Here is an 18,821-nt window from a genome sequence, read left to right on the forward strand (position 1 = left end):
AAACTAAGATCCTTCTGGCTCAGACTTACCTCTCCACTTAAGGTTAAGCCTGCCCTCGCTTCACCCAGCAAAAAAAAAAAAAGCCTTCTCCAAGCCCGGCCTCCCATTTTGGTCCTTTCACTGCTAAGCCTCCTAGAGGAAGAGTCCGTGGCTGCTGAGAAAAATTTGCTCCCCACCCCCCCTTTTTAAAAATTTATTGTTAGAGAAGTTTACAGAATCATACAGAAAATACATATAGTGCACCACCCCCCATGATTAGCACCATGCATTAGTGTGGTACGCTTGTCACAGTCGACGAAAGGATATTGTTGTAATTGTACAAGTATAGTCCATGGTTCGCTAGGGTCCATTGTGTTTTACAGACCTATGTTGTCTTTTTTAATTTTTTAATTTTTATTCTAACAACACATATGCAATCTATAATGTCCCCTTTTAACCATATTCAGATATGTATTTCAGTGCTGTTAATTGCATTCACAATTCTCTGCTACTGTCACCCCCTTTAATGCCATTCACTTCTACGCGTCCAGGTTTTCTATACCTGCAATGAAGGAAAGACACGATCCTGATTACGGGGGACTTGCCACCTCAGTAGAATGTTTAGGCATTTACGTGGCAGCCTCCACTTCATCTGCACACACACACACACACACACACACACGCCCACACACACACACTGCCTGTGGCCACCAGGCTTCCCCACTGGCAGTGCCCTGCTGGGTTGGCAGGGACCGCTCCCCTGTCCACACCAGTGGCCGGTTCTCATGCCTCAGCCCCTTCGTCCCCTGCGCATTGGCCCGGTCGACCCCCACCTCGTTCCGGGCTTCTGCGATGCTCTTCTTTTCATCTACCTCCGCCCACCTGCCTCGTCCTCGCTGCCTGCTCCCGGGCATTACTGCCCAGTGCCGTTCTTGCTCCTCCGCTCTCCTTGCCCAGACAGCCTTCCTGAGTGAACCTACCTCAGTCCGTCGTTGAGGGTCCACAGGTCCGTGCCTCCAGCCTGGCCAGCCCTGAGCAGTTCCAGACCTGGGCTGTATATCACATCTGAAATCCGCCCCATGCGTGTCCCCAGGCCCCTCCCTCTGCACGGCCAAAACAGAGCTGCTTCCTTAAAAATGCTCTCTTTCTGTGAAAGGCACCGCCTTCCACCTTAGAAGCCCCGGGTCACCCTTCACTCCTCCCTGACACGTGCACTTGACACATCCCCTCCATCAGGCCTCAGAAGTCAGCCCTTTTCCACCCGTTTGAACGGCATAGAAGGCCCCCATATTGCCACCAGAGAACTTCCCCTAAGAAGATCTCGTCCTCCTCTGGGATCTGTAACCCAAGTAGACAGGCCGTCATCCCTTGAGATGAGTCTGGAGGCTGATGTTTTGAGATGGAAGACAGGGAGTTGAAAGAGAGCTGCGCCTCTCGCCCTTCTGGAGAAGGTGCTAGCGATGGTAGTGGGGTGGGGCGGGGTTCCCAGCAGCTGAGCCTTACTACGGGCACATCAGGCGGGTTATATGACTCAGTAAGGCTTTGCTGTTGAGGAACCGGTTGGGAGAAAACCACTGATGGCTGTTTCCCCAGGAGCTGGACTTTGGCTGAAGAGAGGAGGGAGGATCACAGGGAATGGCCTGAGAGACGAGGTCAGGGAGGCCAGAGCCGGTCGGGCCACGTCTAACTCGGGATTCCGCTCTGCCCCGACCTCGGGCCACTTGCCCAGCTGGCTTCCCGCGGTGATGTGCGTGAGATGGCGGGCGGGGAGGGTCGCATGGGTCCCGGAAGGTGCCCAGGGGATGCCTTCCCATCCCCTTCCATTCCATCCTGTCCAGGGTAAAAGATTACCGTGCCTGGTAGAAAAGACAGAAAACAAGAATTGTGGCGCGGCCCCTCTTTCACCTTGCTCCCGTGTCCTCTTGTGGCAGCATGTATACAACACAGACCTTCCCGTTTTAACCACGGCCACGTGTCTGATTCGGTGCCTGGGCATTTTTGCCCCCAAGTCATCTCCTCTTGGCCCCCTTCCCTGGCGGCTGCGCCTGTCCTTGGCTGCCAGCCCCTCCTTCCTTCTCAGGATTTACTGTGGATTCTTTTTTTGAAATCTGAGCTCTAGTTAGAAGCTCAGATTAGAAGTCTACCCACCAGCCATGCTTACATATACCCACTCGGTGGAATATTATAAAACCATAGTCAAAAATGGCGTTGAAGTATTTGAACTACATGGACAAATGTTTGGTAGGGGTAATGAGAACAAGCGAGTACAACTGCTTTTATTGTCTAACATATTGTATCATTTAAAAAAAAATGTTATTTGTATCCGGTACATTTAATTGAGAAATGTATGTTTTTATTCAGCTGTGTTTTCTTTTTAAAATGTTTATATTTTCAATTATTAAATATACAAAATAAAGTTTAAAAAATAATTTTTAAAAATCCCCTCCCAAGTTGGGGAGCAGATGTGGCTCTGGCAGTTGGGTGCCTGCCTCCCACATGCGAGGTCCTGGGTTTGGTTTCTCCTAAATAAAAATCCAGCAAAAACAATAAGCAAATAGATGAGGGAGCCATGTCGGGGGCGGGGGGGGGGGGGGGCAAAAAATACCCCCCAAGCAAACGAGAGTGTTGGCTGGTTTGTTGTTTCGTTTGAGGCAGACACATCACAGCGTGTCCTTCGTCGACTGGTCTGCTGAGCTGTCCTCTTCGTCTTCCCCACCTTTGAGTGGCCAGAGCCACTTTTGTTTTCCCACAGTTGTCTGAGAGAATCTGTGCTCCCCGAGCATCTCCCACAGGGGGCTGAAATAACCGAAAGGGTCAGGACACTGGGAGACTTCCGGACCCTCTCCGAGACCCGGGCCTCTGCCCCTCCCGCTCCCCACACCCCCAGGGCTGGCCCCCTAAGATCCCTGGCCTAGGGCTGGCGCGTGAGGAGCTGCCTGAGCTGGGGCTAGGGGGATGCCCCGCCTCCTGGGGGCTTCAGGGCTGCAGGGACCCCCGCGGCTCCGAGGCTGGCCCCAGGCCTCAGGACCTCCCTGGAAGGAGAGCGGCAGGTTACTCCAGGGCAGGAGAGGCCCGTGGGCAGACACAGGGCGGGCCAGGCCACAGGAAGTGAGGCGGCCCCTCCCGCTGCCAATGATTAACCCAGGAGGGCTGCCTGTTGGACAGCAGGCAAGGCATGTCCACCCGCCAGCCCCCGCCTCTTGGCACAGCCAAGGGCGTTCTGCGCCGCCTTTCCTCCATTCCAGAAGGCGCGTTTTCCACGTTAGCTTTTCTGAAATCGCCCCAGCTCTTCCAAAGGGTACTCGGGCTGGACCGTTGCTTTAACATGATTTTTCTGTATTTTTGCTGGGAAATCTTTGCGTCACCTTAGAATGGAAGGAGTATGGTCATAAATATCCAAGGCGATACTCAGGTTTCTGATACTGCAGAATTAATTGGGGCAAAAAGGTTTTCTGGACCGTGTGGCTGATTTCCTTCTTAAGAGGAAATTTATCAACATGTGAGCTGCAGGGAGTGTTTATGGAGATTATCCCAAAGGGCAGGAACCTACCTTTAGTCAGTAAATTACAGAGAAAATAGCGATTAAGTGGGGCCTTTTCTCCCCCCAGTGATTTAACTCTAATTCACCTTCTCCCAGTCACGTTGCTGATCCCTGGACACAGGAAAGGGGGGTGTGCTGCCCGGACCTGAGCTTGGCGTTATCACCCGGCTTGGAGTCTGGACGTGTGGTTTGGGCTCCATTCTCCACCTGATCTACCAATCTGTAAAATGGGCGCAGCTGTGCTGTCGGCCAGGCCCAGCACCTGTGAGTGGGGAGTGGAGGGTGTGGAGATACTGGTAAACTCTGGAGCCTTGAAGGGTCCTTGGTTGTCCCTCAGACAGCAAGTCTTGGGGGGGGGGGCCAAATTCAGGGAGAGGAGCGAGGCGGGTGGAAAGGATGGTGATGGGGCGGCCACGATGAGTGCGGTTAGCGATGAGGAGCTGCAACCGCGTGGAGGGCCCGGCCCTCTGCTGGGGTGGGTGCTTTATGGCTGCTCTTCACACTTATTTACAGATGAGGAAACCGAGACTTAGAAAGTACTTTGCCCAAGGTCATAACCAGCTGGGGAGAAGCAGGACGGAGACTAGAACCGGGGTCTGGCTTATTCCTTCGTCCCCCCTGGCCTACTGAGACCTCCAGTGGTGCCAGGCCAAGGCACATACGTGGGTTGTCTTTATCTCTATTCCCAGCCCACGGAAGGCTTTCAGTACAAACAAATAAGTGCAACAGGAGCAACAAAATACATTGTCATCCGGGTATTCCTACATACTGTTATTCTGATTAGCATTTTGGCACGCCTTTATACGAGTCTCTTTTTTAAAGTTAATGCAGTTTACTTTCATTAATTTTCTGACTCATATCACATCAAGTCACAAAGCCATGGAAATCAAAATAGGTTCCATAAAAATGACATTTTACCTTGGTTACTAGGGGCTCTGGCAACCAGCAGTGTAACTGTACCTAATATAACCTGAGATGGCCCCTGGATTAAAACCTTACAGGCATAGGATTTTAAAGCTGGAAGGAGCCCTAGAGGGCTCTAAGCTGGAAAACTGAGCCAAAGAAAATCAGAGTCATGCCAAAAGGCGGACACAACCCAAGCACCCATCAACAGATGAATGGATAAACAAGATGTGGCATATACATGCAATGGATTATTATTCAGCCCTAAAAAGGAATAAAGTTCTGATACATGCAGCAACATGGCTAAACCTTGAAGACATGCTGTGAAAGAAGCCAGACACTAAGGACAAATATTGTCTCCACTTAACACGAAATACATAGAATAGGCAAATCCATTGAGACAGCAAATAGATTCAAGGCTGCCAAGGGCTGGGGGCGGGGGGAGTTCTGTCTTAATGTGTACAGAGTTTCTGTTTGGAGTGATGAAAAGTTTTGGAAATCTGTAGTGGTGACAATTACACCACATGGTGAATATAATCAGTGCCACTGAATTGTACACTTAACATGGTTAAAATGACAAATTTCATGGTATGTCTATTTTACATCCTGAAAAAAGTAAAGGAAAGAAAGGGGAGGAGTGACTTGCCCCAGTCCTCTGACTCAGGACAGAAGCGCGGTGTTTTTGTGTCTGTCGTTTTCTGCATTTCCTTAGTAAGTTTGCTGCGCTGCTGGGCTGCAGTGAGGGCTGGCCTTCTCGGGCTGGGCTGCTGCTGGCTCCACACTTCTTGGCTGGAGCAGAAGCTGCCGTTGAGGCATCCAGTTGTAAGATTCCAGCCGTCTTGGCTCGGATGCACTCTGATTAGCACATCTCAAACCTTTCAAAGTGACTCTAGCTGTGTTCTTTTCTGAAGGCTTCTGCTGCTTTGGGCTCTAAAGGGAGGGAGGTGGAGGGAGGCTGCAGCCTAAGATAGAAAATCATGGACTGACACCCAAATGGGTGTGTCTGTACCCCAGGGCAAATATTAGCACAGTATTTTTGTAAAGTTTATGCAACTTGATTCGTGTCCCGTAGAGTAAATTTATTTCATCCTGTTTTCCAGTCTGCTTGGAGCCTAGTGGAACTATTCAGAGGGAGCCTGCAGTTTAGGTAGAAGCAAGTTAAATATCAAACTCACGCCATTGTCTCTTTTTTGAGCTTTGTATTTTACTTTTTGTCTGCTCATGTTCTCTTTATGACCTATTTCATGGGATGACGGGCCATTTCAGATTTTCCCAAGAGTGCAGTATCTGTTTAGAATTATTTTCCATGAGAGATTCGTAAGGAAATCCAATTTTGAATGATGCTGTTGTACGTGGGGCTTACAGTTCCATAAATTTAACCTTGATACTGTTGGAATAGAAGTCATGATAGAATCTCGGGTTGGAAGGATCCAGTAGCTCGAAGTTCACTTGTCCCACTCTCTCCAGTGTGGGCTGCCCTCTACAACCCTATCACCAAGGGTACCGCCCAGCTTCTCTGCTTGATTTTACCTCTGATCATGGGGAGTTCATTCCTCTGATCATTACCTCTGATCATGAGGCAGTCCCTCCTGTATTTGTGCCACCTTAACTGTTTAAAGCCCTTCTTCTATTGATAGGAGATTTTTTTCTTTTTTTTTCATCTTTCACCCATTGGATTATTGGGGCTGAAAGAAATAAATTTAATGATAGCAATGCTAACTACCATTGATTGGGCCCTGGTAGGTGCTAGTTGATTTGCATATATTATCTCCAGTGCCTGAGACAACCTTGAAAAGCGGGGAAATTTGGCCCTGTTTTCTAGAGAAGAAAACCAAATCTCAGAGATGTCAAGCAGCACCTCTAAGGTCACCCAGCCAGTAGGTGCTTACGCTGTGGTTCCAACCCACATGCCTGATGGCAATGCTGGCCACCTTCCCACCAGCCCGCTCCACATCCTCTTTCCCATTCTGCTTGACAGCTCCTAGGATTTTTGAAGAATATGATCTTATCCTCCCAGAAATTTCTCTTCGCTAGGATTTCGGTTGCTGCTCAGACACTCCTGCTAAATCTGTTTCCGTGCAGTTCTTAAGTCATACATCCTTTCTCCCTCCCTTTGCACAGCAGTGTGCAGTGCCTGGAATGCCACTAGCTGTACCTGGTGAATTTCCCTTTATCTTTCAGGATCGGGGGCAGCCTTTGTGAGCTAGCCCCACCATCCACCCCACCCTGGTAGGGTCAGGGGCCCTCCCCCGGGCCCTCTAGAATCCCAGGTTTTCATCGCCCAAGGAACTTGAAATTCCAGGCAGCTCGGCCCCTCCCTACCCCCACCCTACTCCCTGCCAGGCTCATCAGATAAGGTTTCCAGTAAATGAATATTGAGGGAGTAAATGGCCTAGGACACCTTTGCCAAAGTAATAACAAAGGCGATCAAAAGTAATTATAAACAAGATCTACAGGTCTGTAACATTGTAGTCCCACTAGGGAATTTGGCTGGTTCCTTGGAGACACTCGGGTTAGAAGTCGTTTTCTTCTGCATGACTTAGGCCAGACCCCACTTGGGCTGGCATTTGTCCCCTTTTCTCCCCCGAGGAAGGCTGCTGGCCTCTTAAATTTCTGGGTTCACCCATGAGGCACATACAGGGGGCAGGGTCTTACCACAGCCCTTCTCAATTCCCCACAGCCACACATGCCACCCAGAGAACCCACACGTGCACTGAGGCACGACCCTGGAAGAGTCGGGTCCTGTGACATTGAGGTGTGTACATTTTAGCGGTGCACGTGATAACACTTTTTAAAAAAAAATCTTATTGGCGTATGTCATCCGTACATGAACATGCAGAAACACTGTGCAGTAAATGTTCAAAACTTACAACACAAACATGCATAATACATGCTAACACTTTTTAAAACATTTTTTTAAATTAAAAAAAAATTAATTTAAAATTCATGGAAACAGTATTATAAGTCCGGAGAGTGGGCACCTTTGGAGCAGGGGGTGGGGTGGGCGGGGGGGGGGGGGGGGGGGGGGGGAGCTGTGCCTGGAAGTGGCCCTGAGGGGGCTACTGCCAGGCTGGAAATATTCTCCTTCTGGAGAGCTTTGCACCTGTGATTTGAGCTTTTTCCCTCCAGGTGATAATTCAAGAAAAGTTAAAAAAAAAAAAGACAAACCTAATAAAAGAATTTAATACCTTCCCTTAATAATCTCATAACTTTTAGCATCAGGTGTCAGGTAGTTTACGAGCAGACTTTGCTTTTGTTTGTTTTAAATTTGCTAGCTGCTCATCACAAGCTGACAACTCAGCTCATGGAACATAAGAGGTGTGTTTCTCTTTATAGCAACATTACCTCTTTCCTGAAACTGCCTGTAGCTCCCACGGCATTCTTTATCTTGCCCTTCAGGGAGCTTCAAACTACGTCTTGTTATCCTCCTGGTATCAAGTATAACTTTTTTATTTCATTAGTTTTGCAAGTGTCGTGGTGTCGAATCTATAAATAAATCCCAACTCCATAATAAGAAAACTATTTGACATTTTGAAGTTGTAGGAGAACAAGGCTACTAATTACGGGTCTCTGTTTGAACACAACTAATCTTACAAATTACTCCACCCGTTTCCCAGGGGTTCCAGTTGGAGATCCACTCCCTGAATAAATTACAGAATCTCTGGAACAAATTAGTTGATCCCAAGATCATACTTCTGGAGTATTAGGATTAATAATTGCAGGATAATTTGACCGAGTGTCAAATGTTGTCATTAGGGTGACTTGTGTGAATGCTTTCTCCCATGTGCTGGAGAATAATGGGAAGTCTGAATGTTAAATACTTCCATAACTACTTTCACAGAAGTATTTTTTTTTATTTAAAAAAAAAGTATTAAGCACTGTTATAAATACGCACCCAAATTAAAAATAAGATCGATGCACCAGTACTTCCACTGTCAGCTGCAGTTATTGAATTCATTTGCAAGTATTAAGCTTCAAAGATGTTATTTAAAAATTAATTGATTTTTTGGTATATAGACTCAATATGGATTAACAATATGAAATGCCTCCTTTAATGAGTAGATTTTTCCTCCCCCAAATTTGCTAAGTATTCAGTAGTGATTGTTTACCTTAACAGCCAATTTTAAAAATAAGTTAGCATATCCAACTTGGTGTTTTTATGCAGTGACAGACTTTGGAAATTAAAAAAAGACATGAAAGGAGAAAAAATAGAATAAAGTAGTGATAATAAAGTTATGTAAATAATAGAGTCATGAGGAAAAATTTAATTTTGTTACGTTTGCACATAATTTAAAATTTTTAAAGTGAAGTAATGTATATGGAAGTGTTTTCTAAGATGGCGTTTCAAAAACAAAAGCGAAAATCACTAATTTTTAAATAGCTGGGCTGTATTTCATTAGTAACATTTGCTGAGCCTTATAAGTGACACAAAACATAAGCCTTTCTTTTGTCTTGCTTCTTTCCTTTCTTAAAATAGCAGTAGTCACTCTTTCATGCTTTTTTTTTTATTTAGAAAATGCATTTTTTTTTGAGAAAGCACGTGGATAACGGAAGATACTGTGGTCTTTTTTTAATAACTCGAGTGTTATAAATTGTTAAGAAATGGTGCCTGTGAAAGATTGTCCATGAACTAATTCCAGTGAACAAGCCAAGACATCTGGTTAAATAACATCAAGTGATAAAATCCTTTTTGAACTAATTTGATTTTCACGCTGCTTTTTTCTTCTTCTCTGTTTTGACAACAGAGCTAATCCCAGCACTGACATATAGACTGGCAAATGTGTTTCTTTATCAACAATGATTTAGGAAGGTCTTCTCCCAGACTGAGCCACGAAGAGACAGCTGCTGAACTATAGAAACTCTTTTTAGCTCTGGGAAGTGATTTTAGGAAAAACTAGCTTGTAAGCACAATCTGCCAAAACTGAAAGAAACCCCCGAGATCTCTGGCTGCGAGTGTTTCCCATAACATAGCAGCTAATGAAAGGCAATTTGGGATCCTGGATCAGGACGAAAGAAACTGCTGTAAAGTACATCCTTAGAACAATCTGAAATTTTAATACGGACTATCTATTAGATAGTGGTGTTTTATCAGTGTTTTGTTTCCTCTGTGATCCTTGTTCTGTGGTTATGCCATGACCCTGTTATTAGAAGACACATGCTAAAGCAGTTAGAGGTAAAGGGGTACGATATCTTTAACTCACTCCCAAATGGTCTAGAAAAAAATCATGGTGGGTGTGTTTGGGTAGAGGAAGGAAAAAACACGTGGCAAATTGTTAACGGTTAAATCCAGGTTAAAGGGTATATGGGGGTTCTTTCTCTTTTCTTGCAGCTCTTCTGTAAGTTTGAAATTTTTTTTAAGTTAAAAAAGGCATTTTCCTGGGCCCGTACTGAACCTGAATCTCTGGGTGGCACCAGGATTCTGCCTTTTAATAAACTTCCGAGATGATTCTTGTGTATGTTCACGAAAGTTTTATTTAAGTCACTAGTTAAAAGCAAAGTCTCATTTTTTTAAAGTGTGTTTTTTTTAACAAATATGCAACTCATGATTTACTGTTTTAACCACATTCAAGTATAAATTCAGTAGTATTAATTACATTCACAATATTATTCTGCCATTGCCGATATCCATTATACCTACTTTTTCATCACCTCACATAGAAACTCTTTATCCGTTAAGTTTTAACTCCCTCTTCCCACTCCTATGCCCCTCCCCCTGTAAACTGTTAACTACTGTCTGTCTCTTTGAAGTTTGCTTCTTCTAAATATTTCGTATCAGTGAAATAATACAATATTTGTCTTTTTGTGTGTGTCCGGTTTTATTTCATTCAACGTTATGTCTTCAGGGTTCACCCATGTTGTCGTATGAATCAGAACATTCCTTTTTACCGCTGAATAATATTCCATTGTATGTATATACCACATATTCTTTATCCATTCACCTGTCAACGGGCACTAGGGTTGCTTCCATCTTCTGGCAATTGTGAATAATGCCACTGTGAACCCTGGTGTGCATATAACTTCCTGAGTCCCTGCTTTCAATTCTTTTGGGTATATACGGAGAAGTTTATATTGCTGGGTCATATAGTAGTTCTATACCTGACTTCCTGAGGATCCACCAAACCATCTTCCACAGGGGCTGTACCATTTTACACTCCCACTAACCATGAACGGATGTGCCTATTTCTCCACATCCGTACCAACACTTATTATCTATTTGTTGGTGTGGTTTTTAAAGCAGCCATCTTAATGGGTGTGATGTAGTATTGTTGTGATTTGCCTTTCCCTGATGACCAGTGGTGTTGATCATCCTTTATTAGTCTTTGAATATCTATTTTAGAGAAATGTCTGTTCAAGTCTTTTTTTCCATTTTTAAACAGAGTTGTGTTTTTGTTGAGATTCAGAAGTTCTTCACGTATTCTGGGTATTAAACCCTTATCATGTATATGGTTCTTATTTTCTCCCATTCTGTAGGTTGACTTTTTGCTTTCTTGTGTCCTTTGGCATATAAAAGCTTTCAATCTTGACCGAGTCCATCTTATCTATTCTGTTGTTGCTCATAATTTTGGTGTCATATCTAAGAAATCACTATTAAACCCTTAGGTTTACTTTGGGGGAGGTTTATGGTTTTAGATATTTTATCTAGGTCTATGGCCCATATAGACCTAATTTTTGTATATGGTGTGAGATAGTGAATATCCAGTTTTCCCAGCACCCTTTGTTGAAGGGACCCTTCTTTCCCCAGTTAATGTACTTGGCACCCTTGTCAAAAATCAGTTGGTCGTAGATGTTGTAGGTTTATTTCTGAACTCTCAGTTCTTTTTCCGTAACAATATGGAGCACTTCATGAACTTGCTTGTCAGCCTTGCACAGGGGCCGGGCTAATCTTCTCCATATTGTTCTAATTTTAGTTATGTGCTGCTGTAGCAAGCACACAGAGTCTCATTTTAATCACTTAATCTTTAAAACATAAATTCTTAGTTTGATCTAATCTTTTAAAAAAAAGTTGTGGTAAAATATATGGAATACACAATTAGTTAGCCTAACCTTTTTTTTTTTTTTTAATTTCTCTCCCATGCCCCCCCCCCCAGTTGTCTGCTCTCTGTGTCCATTCACTGTGTGTTCTTCTGTGACCACTTCTGTCCTTATCAGCGGCACTGGAAATCTGTTTCTTTTTATTGCATCATCTTGTTGTGTCAGCTCTCTGTGTGTGCGGTGCTGTACTTGGGCAGGCTGCACTTTCTTCGCGCTGGGCAGCTCTCCTTACAGGGCACATTCCTTGTTCTTGGGGCTCCTCTATATGGGGGACACCCCTGCATGGCAGGCCACTCCTTGCGCGCATCAGCACTGCACATGGGCCAGCTCCACACGGGTCAAGGAGGCCCGGGGTTTGAACCGCGGACCTCCCATGTGGTAAACGGACGCCCTATCCACTGGGACAAGTTCGCTTCCCCTAACCATTTTTAAGTGAACAATTCAGTGGCATTAGTAACATTCACAATTTTGTGTGTCCTTTACCATTTCCGAAACTTTTTCTTCATCCCAGCTGATCTGATCTTCATATTTAATAAGTGATGAACAAATCTCTGCCAGTTAGAAGGGAGTAACCAGCTCATTTTAGAGAAATTTAAGGAACATTCTCATGCATGGACTTCAAAAAGGCCAGCTTATTAAAAACGACTATATAATATTCCTCTAATAGTATATGTTCAACCTTTGCCTTTAGATTGTCTTCCATTTGTTTTCTGTTATTAATAACGCTATGCTCAACCAACCAACTAGACCAGAACTGGAGGTGCAGACAACAGTTGTAAAGAGTGGTTTGTTTTCCTACCCAATGCCGTGAAAGCAGCAAGCGATTGCTAGGACTCCAGTTTGAACCCTGAAGACTCCATGATACAGCTCAACTTCTGTATTTACAGTGAGAAGGAAGAGAAAGCCAATAGTTTTACTGTATTAGCAGCTAAGCAAATAGAATATTTCTTTTAAATACATTAAATATTGGTATTTGATGAGAAGCAGACTTAATTTGATGAGTCATCCAATTAATATGGCTGATTGCACTTGACGTTTGTAACTTTTCCTTCTCGAGCAGATCAGTCATCTCTTTGGGCTCATAAACAGCAAAAAATAAATAAAAAAATAAAGAGATTCCTGGAACAAATTGAATTGTGACTACTAAACGAGGAAAGAAGAGAGCATAGCTTGCCATGTTTCCCTTGTGGAAGACCAGTCATAGGGTGCAAGATGAGGTATTTCCCCCTGGTGGCCACTAGGTGGTAGCATTGACCTAGTTCAGTTTGATCATTAGTCACGTTGATTCCTGTGGGGAGACACCCAGGGTTTGTTTGTACAGGTGATTCGCAAATTAGGTGTTTGTAAATCAGTTTTTATTGAAACTTACATTCTTGAATTAAAGGTCTAAGTTCCTTTTCTTAATTTTAAAAAACAGGGGTATGAAATGATTTTATACTTTTTAAAATATCAAAATTGGAGATGAGCTGCTTTATAACTCGTGCGTGCTTGTCTCCTTTCTTCCTGTGGTTCATTGACTTGTGAAAGAACACTGTTCTCCAGATCCACATGTAAACTCTTAGGAAATAAAGCAGTGGCATCTCCCCATCAGAAACAGTGGTGGAAGCCTTGTTACCCAGCCGGTCCTGACCACAGGGCTTGGCAATTTGTGGCCTCATTATTCTGCTGCCACTGAGTTTGCAGGGCAGCTCACAGATATGTCTTACATCTGAAACAACTACTCCTTTTTTCATTTAGCAGGTTGTTTCTATTAAGGCAAAGAAGAACTAGAGCATTTATATGTTTGAAATCAGAATCCAAAATCCAGGATCCAAAGTCAACACCTTGATGGTATTAGATGCTTAGCATTGTTCACAACATGCCTTTTATTAAATACCTATTATGCATTCCACATACTGCTAGGCACTTGACACACGCTAACCTGACACACACTAACCTAACATTCAATGATATTTATCGGGCCTCTACTATGTGCAGAGGGAGCTGTCATCTCTATCATAAGTTTTGCAAGTATAACCTGTAATAAAAAGAATAGTCACAGTAGAACCTCTGTTATTGGGCAAGAGATTCTAAAGCCATTACTGCTTGGTTTTTAAAGTTATGTAAAGAACAAGCTGAGCTTCGATATTGTAAAATGCATCAGCTACAGCCGTCATCAGCTGTGACCAGAGAGGCCAATGTGTTCCTGCTTCGGTTGTGGCTTTGTTTAGAGTTAAGAGGCTTATAAAGGAAGCCATAGAAACTCCCAGTTCCCCAATTGCTGTGCTACCGGAAACTGCGCGGCTAGGCAGCCATCTATTGTCCAGAGTGGATTGTTTAAGATATAATTGCAAGACAATCCAAAAACACCACACGGCTCAATTATGAGATTATTCAACATCAGACTTAATCATATCGAGGTTTGTTCTAAGAACATTTGCAGGAAGAACTTCTACAGCTTTACCTATTTATGACGTTATCCGCTGGTGTCAAGCTCTTGTGAGGAGGGAAAAGTATGTCTCTTCTGGGCTGCTTTATTTTTGCCAGCTGACTACGTGACTGTGCCGGGGAGTGCCACGAACCATGATTAAATTAATAGGCGTCCCCACCGTTACCCGTTACCCACGCTAGCGCTTAGCTACCCGGGCCTGCTCAGGAGCAGCATTTTGGAGATCTGCCTGCAGTTGGCCTGTCAGCCCATGTGACTTTCATTTGGAGGCTCCGACTTGAAATCACTGTTGTTTTTCTCTGTCCAAAGATGGGCAAGCCTGGAAACCTTTGATAATTTCTCAGTTCCAGCTGCCCCAGGGAATGACAAGCCCCCTTCTTTCACAAGTGCCCCTACCGTGAATGGCTTGGGTTGCACAGACCCTGTAGTCTAATTCAGACCATCCCCCCAGCCCCCTGGGGTTCCCTGAAAACCCACTCTAGCCGTTGCCTGTCTGTCTCTTCGATGGCTTCCCGAGGGGACGGCCATTCCAGGCTGTTGAGTCATGATCTGGAGATGAGGCCAGGACGTGCACATTTTTTAAACACTCCCCGGGTGATCCTGATGTGCACCTCCCACTAAGAACACTTGTAATAGTTCTGTTGTATCTTTTAAAAAACGGTGTAACCCACCTCAAATTCTTAGGCAAGGACTCAATAATAAATCTGACATTTCAAATTCAACATGATCCAAGTAGTATGGAACACATTTGTTGTCTTCCGATAACTCTTTGTATTACTCAGAAGATGCAGCCCTGCCTGGGATGACATTTTCATTGGAAAGGGCAAGGTGGAGGTGGTGGGGTGGGTGGAATTTTATAAATGCCTAAGTAAGTTTATTTCCACTGCTGATCCCAGGACTTTTGTGTTCGTATTTGAGATTTCCTGTCCCCCTCTACAGAAGAAGGGAGGTTTCCCTGGAGCACCTTGACCGTGTTGAGGGACCTAGTACGGGGCGCTTTCTGGGCGCGGTGTACCTGCTCCCTCTAGGACTATGCGGCTTCATCTTGTCCTCCTGCCTGCCCCTTATCTGTGCCTTGGTGGTTCCCAGAGGCCTCCTCCTCACCTCCCATCTGCCTTCACGTCCTCAGCCCTCTAAGAGCTGAGTCACTCGGAAGGATTTCGGAAAGCTCCTGATTTCCAAGTCTCTGTCTTCTGGCCCTGATCCCTGCCCTGCTGTTTGTTCCTGCATTCCCAGTTGCCTGTGGCTTGCTAGTCATGGCGCGGGCCCTGGACCGGCAACCTCGGAATCACCTGGGAGACTGAGAAATGCAGATTCTCGGGCCCTACCCAGACCCTCTGAATCAGAGTCTGCATTTTAGCAAGAGCCCAGTGCGATGGCACGCGTTGCGGCGTGTGATGCGCAGTCCCAGGACGTCCTCGCTGTGTTCTGGGTTGGCGCCCTCGCTCTATGCCATCCCTGCCCTCTCTGCTCCCACCCACCCATGTGTTTCTATCAGTTTTCCTGCTGTTTTTTTCCCAAATGATAAAGCTTTGCTTCATTTTTCATTTCCTTCTTCCTCGCATGCGCTAATGCGTTCAGATATTTATTGACTGCCTGTCAGAGGGCGATTGTAGCAGTTTGATATGGTTATGAATTCCAAAAATAGATACGAGATTGTTTGTAATCTGATCTATTACTGGGCATGATTCAGTTATGATTAGGGCTTTGATTGGGCCATGTCATTAGGGCCCCTTGGTGGGTGGGGACTCAGATAAAAGGCATGGCAGAGGACAGAGCTGGGGCTTTTAATGCTGGAGTTTTGATGTTGGAGTTTGATGCTGAAGCCAGGAAATAAGCTACAGAGGAAAGAAAAGTAAGAACCAGAAAGGGAGGAGCCCAGGAAGGCTTGCCCTTGCAGAGGTCGGCAGCCATCTTGCTCCAACACGTGAAAATAGACTGCGGTGAGGGAAGTAACTTATGCTTTATGGTGTGGTATCTATAAGCTCCTACCCCAAATAAATACCCTTTATAAAAACCAACCAATTTCTGGTAGTTTGCATCAGCACCCCCTTTGGCTGACTAATACAGAGATGTAGAGAACAAAACTAGACGTGATTCCTACCCTCGGGGTGCTTAGCGTAAGTAATCGCAAAAGCAGCTATTAGTGTAAGTTTGAAGTGCTGAGCTCTAGAGGAGCACCTATAGGGGAAATAGAGACTAGTTGGGAAGCCCTCGGATGGCTTCCCTGGGGAGGTGGAGCTTGTGCAGAGGGCTCTGTGGGAGCCGGTCAGGGCAAGAGGAGCTATTCGTTCCAGCAGAAAGAATAGCATATGCAGCTCATTATCGCTCGTTTGTAGGGGATTAAGAAGAAGAACATTTGGTTGCTCGTAAGTCCATCTCTTTTTAAGTAAACTTGTTGCTGAAATATAACGTGCACGCAGAAAAGTGCTCAAATCACAAATGCAGAATTGATGAATTTTCACAAAGTGAATACACCAGTGTCATAGCACCCAAATCAAGAAATAGAATATTATAAGCACCCCAGAAACCTCTTTTCTCCCTTCCCAGGCGCTAGACCCAAAGATAACCCCCCTCCTTTCTTCTGTCAGCGTCGATTCATTTTCCTGGTTTTGAACTTAATGTCAATGGACTCATGCAATAGGTGATCTGTTGCGTGTGGCTTTTTTGAGCCACATGATGTTAGAGGAATTCCTTCCTGCTGTTGCATATAATGGTAGCTCACTTATTTTCTTTGCTGAGTAATAGTCCACTGTATGACTGTACCATGGTTTACCCATTCTACTATTGATGGACTTTTTGACTGTTTTGAATACTCTTATACGTCTTTTAGTGAATAAAAGCACATTTTTGGGGAAGCGGATGTGGCTCAAGCAGTTGAGCTTCTGCCTACCACACGGGAGGTCCTGTGTTCTGTTCCCAGTGCCTCCTAGAGAAGACAAGCAAGACAGCAAGCTGGCGTGATGGGTAGGTGTGGCAAGCTGGCAGACAAGATGATGCAACAAGGAGACTCAAAGAGGAAAGACAATGAGAGACACAACAAAACAGGGAGTGGCGGTGGCTCAAGTGATTGAGCACCTCTCTCCCATATGAGAGGTTCCAGGTTCGGTTTCCAGTGCCTCCTAAAGAGAAGACGAAGAGACACAGAGAGCAGACAGCGAGCACAAACAATGAGGGGGTGGAATAACATAAATCTTTTAAAAAAATTACATTTTTCTGGGAATATGCCTAGAAGTAATTGAATAATACCACAAGTGTGCATATGTTCAGCTTTAATAGAGACTGCCAGTATTCCAAAGCAGGTGCAGTAATTTGCGTTCTCACCTGCAAAGCGTGAGTTCCAGTTGCTCCATGCCTGGCTAACACTTGGTTTTCTCAGTGATGTTCATTGTAGCTTTTCTGGTGGGTGGATGGTACAGTCGTTCTGTGGTTTTGATTTGCATTTCCTCTACTCCTAACAAGGTTGAGTACCTATTTGAGTTGTCTTCCCATTTTCTACCAGGCTGTTTTTTCTCTTGCTGAGTTGTAGGAGTCCTTTACATATTCTTTTTGGATATAAGTATTACAAATATCTTCTCCCCCACTGTGGGTTGCCTTTTTACTCTTTTATTGGTCTCTTTTTTAATGAATAGGCAGTCTTAACTATAATATAGCCAGATTTATCAGTAAATTTTTTCATTTTTAAATCGTATTTGTTCCACATTTAGTTCTGTAAAACCTCAGGGGTAGAATACACAAGTACATAAAATAGTCAAAACATAAATTAAAGTGTAAAAGCCTGGAAAATATACCTCACAAGAAGATTTGGACCAGGGAGGTAATAAGACATGCAAATAAACAAGCCATGTAATTCTACGAACGTGTTTTAATTGAGTAAGTTTTACATAGAGCATCTTAGAGGCCAAAGCTCAGATAGAAACATGGTGTAATGGACTTCTCCTTATCTGTGACTTGGCAGGCCCCGAGGGCATCTGTGGACAGCTGGTGGCTTGCACATCACAGGGCTAACGGGTATATCTTATGTTACAGGTTATCCAGCAATAGTTATGACCTCCCGGTTACGTGCGTTGGGTGGAAGAATTAATAACATACGCACCTCAGAATTACCCAAAGAGAAAACGCGATCTGAAGTCATCTGCGGCATCCGCTTTTTAGATGGCTTGGTACAGACCTTTAAAGCTAACGTAAGTTCTCCTCATTTTATTTTTCCCAAATTAATGCTCCTAAGGAATAGCTTTTCTCTCGTGAAATGTTTACAAAATGAACAATTTTATTTTTTTCAGATTTATTTTTTATTTATTTCTCTCCCCCCCTCTCGCCAGTTGTCTGTTCTCTGTGTCCATTTGCTGTGTATTCTTCTGTGTCTACTTCTATTCTTGTTGGCTGCACCAGGAATCTGTGTTTCTTTTTGTTGCGTCATCTTGCTGTGTCAGCTCTCCGTGTGTGTGGCGCCATTCCTGGGCAGGCTGCACTTTTTTCGCACTGGGCGGCTCTCCTTACGGGGTGCACTCCTTGCGCGTGGGGCTCCCCTACGCGGGGGACACCCCTGCGTGGCAGGGCTCTCCTTGCGCGCATCAGCACTGCGCATGGGCCAGCTCCACACGGGTCAAGGAGGCCCGCGGTTTGGACCCTGGACCTCCCATGTGGTAGGTGGACGCACTATCCGTTGAACCAAATCTGCTTCCGAGATGAACAATTTTAAATTGTTTAAAATGAAGGCCCAGTCGTTTCAGTTATCTCTCAGAGCTGTTATGTTGTGATTGGACTGGAGAGACTTCACAACGTGGCCCATATCCTCGCCTCTTCTGAGAGAGCCTTCCTGTCGTCTTTGTGACGTGAACTGCGTAATCCTCAGGCATTACCTCTCCTGAGTAGGCCTCGTCAGTCGGAGGCCGAGGCAGAGCTAGTGCTTCAGGAACAGTGTCCTGTGTCTGCTTT

General features: G+C 44.8%; 1 protein-coding gene and 1 non-coding gene across 9 annotated transcripts in view; one reads left to right on the plus strand and one right to left on the minus strand.

The window, feature by feature from the left end:
• Positions 1 to 18,821, plus strand: part of PTPN3 (protein tyrosine phosphatase non-receptor type 3) — a 144,472-nt gene that overhangs the window by 43,309 nt on the left and 82,342 nt on the right. For all 8 annotated transcript variants that reach the window (XM_023584102.2, XM_023584103.2, XM_071217077.1 and 5 more), the window contains exon 2: positions 17,913 to 18,067. In XM_023584102.2, the coding sequence (XP_023439870.2) occupies positions 17,913 to 18,067 (155 nt within the window). The remainder of the gene's footprint in view (positions 1 to 17,912; positions 18,068 to 18,821) is intronic.
• On the minus strand, positions 11,249 to 11,354 carry LOC111760026 (U6 spliceosomal RNA). Its single transcript, XR_002793831.1, has one exon. It is a non-coding gene; the product is annotated as a U6 spliceosomal RNA (small nuclear RNA).

Source organism: Dasypus novemcinctus, chromosome 8 (genome assembly GCF_030445035.2).
Source record: "Dasypus novemcinctus isolate mDasNov1 chromosome 8, mDasNov1.1.hap2, whole genome shotgun sequence".
Classification (NCBI taxonomy): domain Eukaryota; kingdom Metazoa; phylum Chordata; class Mammalia; order Cingulata; family Dasypodidae; genus Dasypus; species Dasypus novemcinctus.